Source organism: Panthera uncia (assembly GCF_023721935.1).
Source record: "Panthera uncia isolate 11264 chromosome B2 unlocalized genomic scaffold, Puncia_PCG_1.0 HiC_scaffold_24, whole genome shotgun sequence".
NCBI lineage: Eukaryota > Metazoa > Chordata > Mammalia > Carnivora > Felidae > Panthera > Panthera uncia.
Window position 1 is genome coordinate 65020806 of NW_026057580.1, and position 3544 is coordinate 65024349.

Below are 3544 nucleotides of genomic sequence, written 5' to 3' on the forward strand. Positions count from 1 at the left end.
ATGCTATTATTAATCAGTGAAAATCACAAAAGGAAAAAGGAAACAGTGAGCACTAGCAGGATCTCACTTTGACATTCGCACAATTTTTTATAAGAAGAACATTCATTTTTATTATGGAATCTAAAATCATTATTGTATGATACTATGTCTCTTAGCATATTCAAATGGGTCGACATTCAATATGGGTAGCAAGCTAGCTCACAAGAAACACTGTAATGCACAAGTACGTTCAGCTGGTAGAATCCCAGCAGCATGGTAATAAAGTGCAGCAAAACCTTCCTTATGCTGAAAAAGAACCCCAGGAACCTCTGAATATTTTTGGTAAAGTTAAGTCAAGAGATTGGTAATCTTTAGACTTCAAAGACTGGCTGCCAGGGGCCACAGTGAAATATCAGACTTGAAGCCAGTGAAAAACCCTTGCTTGGAAAGGACTGGGTTTTTTCCAAATAATGAAAAATTATCTTATACAGATACTTAGCATACTATGATTTGACAGTGTTTACAGTGATAAAACAGCAAAGATAACTGGTAACATTTATACCTTTAGCATGTAAAGCACATAGATTTAAAAATCGGCAGCAAGAAATTCTATAACAGCTCCTGAGACAAGTTATCTATCCTATGCCCTCCATCCACTCCTTGCCAATGACGACCCGCCTGAATGGTAACACAGAGTAAAAACAGTGATCTACTGTGTGTGAGTCAGAAAGTACTGGAAAAGCGACAAAATTGTATGTTATTAAATGACAAAACATATTTAGAGGCTTTATTTAAAAATCTCTCACTGTTCATTATCAAAGTTACAAGATTGTTTGCATACCAATAGACACTGTAAACATAGGAAATTTTCATTAAGGAAAGATGGGTTTACTGTAATTGGATCTTTTACAAAAAATTACTGCAAGTTATTGATAACAGAATTTCTCTTTTACTTTCTTAAGTCGAATTCTCTAGAAAATTAAACCAATGTTTCCACTCCCTCAAGCTAAAGTTCAATCATGGTCACCTTAGGAAATACCCCTGTTTATTTGTTAATCAGAAATACAAATCGAGTGGCACATATTTCCATTTTCTTCTTAGGCCAAAGGTTTCGGCTTCATTATATTTTACAAGAAAACAGAAGACTCACAGTGGTCCTGTGAAGTCTTTCATGCCGCAGCTGAGGTTTAATGACGGCAGTGGAGGAAAGCAGTGGTGATGCAAAGTAAGACCAGCCCGAGTGCCCTTATCTGACATGGAATCATCTTCCTGTTTGGCTTGCAGCAGTGTTTCTGGTCAGGTTGCCTCCACTAAACCTGACTGAAGCAGAAGGGTGGCATGCTCTGGTAAATCCTGTTTAAGGGCAATTCCATTCAGGCATAGACTTGATCCTTCAATCAGTTGGTTGCGGGATGATACTAATATGAAGAAAATTATCTGGGTAGCTCAGGTGTTCACTCAGCCACTGCAGAGGTGTTTCCAACATTGGCTCAATTCCATGAATCATCACTTGATTCTTTTTTTCCCCATCTATTCCAAGAAAGAAATCCAACAGTAATCAGGAAGGGCCAAAACAGAAGAAAAAAAATATTCTGCTGCCTTTTGAAAGTCCTGGGTGAGTTAAATGGATTTTACAGCTTGAACAGTTAAACCTGGTCTGTCTCCTGAGCAGGAAATGTGGACATGGAGAAAGTTGAAATGTTGCAATATGTATCACCCAAAACAGAAACCTGAGGGTTGCAATGAATTCTGATAAAAATTCTGTTGCTATATGTGAAAGTATTCATTCTTTCTTAATTACTGTGCTTACCTAAGATTGACGTTAACGAAACCATTGTGGAGAAAACAGCCCAATGTACCCACTGACCAAAATTTATTTTAGTTACACATTAAAAACTGTACTAAATGGTTATTAAATATGACAGATATATGAAATAGGTCAATATATATATCTGAAACATGTAAGACAGAAATATGACTAGAAATCATCAAGAATAAGATTGGTGTTTGGGAAGATGTTTAATGAAACAGATGGGAGCTGTAGGTTCATTTTCAATCAAGTTTTTCAAATATGTATCAGAAAGTTTTAGAGACACGGAGTTACAGTTTTCAAGACAAGGAACGAAGAGTCTGACTCAGGAGTCCTGTTTTAGAGTCATGAAAACTGATTGATTTCTGTTAACACCCATTGGCTAATTGAAAGAGAGCTGCAATTCACACTTTTCTTTCAAATTCAAATTTTATTACAAATTTAGGGTTAATTTTATATCTTTTATGCTTCTGATATGCTGTATTGACAACCTGTAAACAGCAGTTTCCTTGAAACTGTTAGTTAGTTTATGATTCCCTCAGAACCATTTCCTTGGTAGTAATAGGAAGACAAAGAAAGCAAAACCCTTTTTTGAGATTTTTTTTGAGATTCCTTTTTTGAGAGTGAAACAAAACCACCGTCAAGAAACTTTGTGCCACTCCTTCAGCACAATTCTTGGTTTGTCTCTTTTAATCTCTCCAAAATACAATGTCTAAAGCTCTCAGCTTCCTCGACACAGAAGACAACAAGGAAAACAGGGAACTCAGGGAACTATATGAGAGGGAAATACCCTCCCTCCTTTTCCTTCTGTGCTCTGTTCATCCCTAGTTCTCTAATGTCCAGGCAAAACGGGCTGATGATGTATGGTGATAATGGCTTGGCTGGCACCTCAAACAAGAGACCTTTTTAAAGTAGTATTTAAACTTCCTGTTAGAGGCAGCACGAGTCCTGGGAGGTGACAGCCAACAGACTGACAATAGGAGCAGACACAAACACACTACACAGAATTGATAAAATGATGCCAAAGAGAAAAAACTAACAAATGCACTATCAATCCCAAATATAACCATGTAGAAGTTCCAAAACACACCCTTGAATCACTGCCATACTTTAAAATAATTTTGGAAAAAGGTATCCCCTCATAATACTTCTCACCTAAAAAAATGCTTTGTTTTGATTTTTCTGACAATCTTTGTTGCATTGTGTTTTTACACAGCTGTGATCTCTACTGTTAATACAATGACTAATTTTCAAAATGATGGGAATCATCTATAAATAAAGGATTAAACAATGTACAGAATACCATAGAAAGTATCGTATTAGTACTAAGATTTTAAACTCTTGGTATTCAAATGGACAAACCCTCAGGTATCTGGAATGATTCATTCTTTGTAAGTTCTAGATTGCCAAATTTTTACTGCATTAAATCTTTCTTAGAATATTTGAAAACATTTCCGGTATCATTCTTTTCATATTCTTATGTATATTTCTTTGAAATACTTTAATATTCTCAGAATCTTCCTCCTACTTAGCACTGAGTCAAAAAATGAAAGAACAGTGGTGTAAGAGTTCCTTATCTGTAAAGTTTTTCCTTAAGCCGGAGCTACCTTTGGATACACTGAAACAGAATATAAGAAACAAGTCTCAACTCAATAATCCAAAACATTGTACCTAAAGCGGTATTTAAATGTGAGAACAAATACAATATGGCACACTTATATGCATAAGTGTGTCTGAAAGGCTAAAGACCAACCC

At 35.9% G+C, this 3544-nt stretch overlaps 1 protein-coding gene across 2 annotated transcripts in view; it reads right to left on the reverse strand.

The window, feature by feature from the left end:
- Positions 1–1145: 1145 nt before the first annotated feature.
- The window catches only part of ATG5 (autophagy related 5), a 128893-nt gene continuing 126494 nt past the window's right edge, over positions 1146–3544 (reverse strand). For both annotated transcript variants that reach the window (XM_049654086.1, XM_049654087.1), the window contains one exon: positions 1146–1509. In XM_049654086.1, coding sequence (XP_049510043.1) covers positions 1373–1509 — 137 coding nt within the window. In that variant the 3' untranslated portion in view covers positions 1146–1372. The remainder of the gene's footprint in view (positions 1510–3544) is intronic.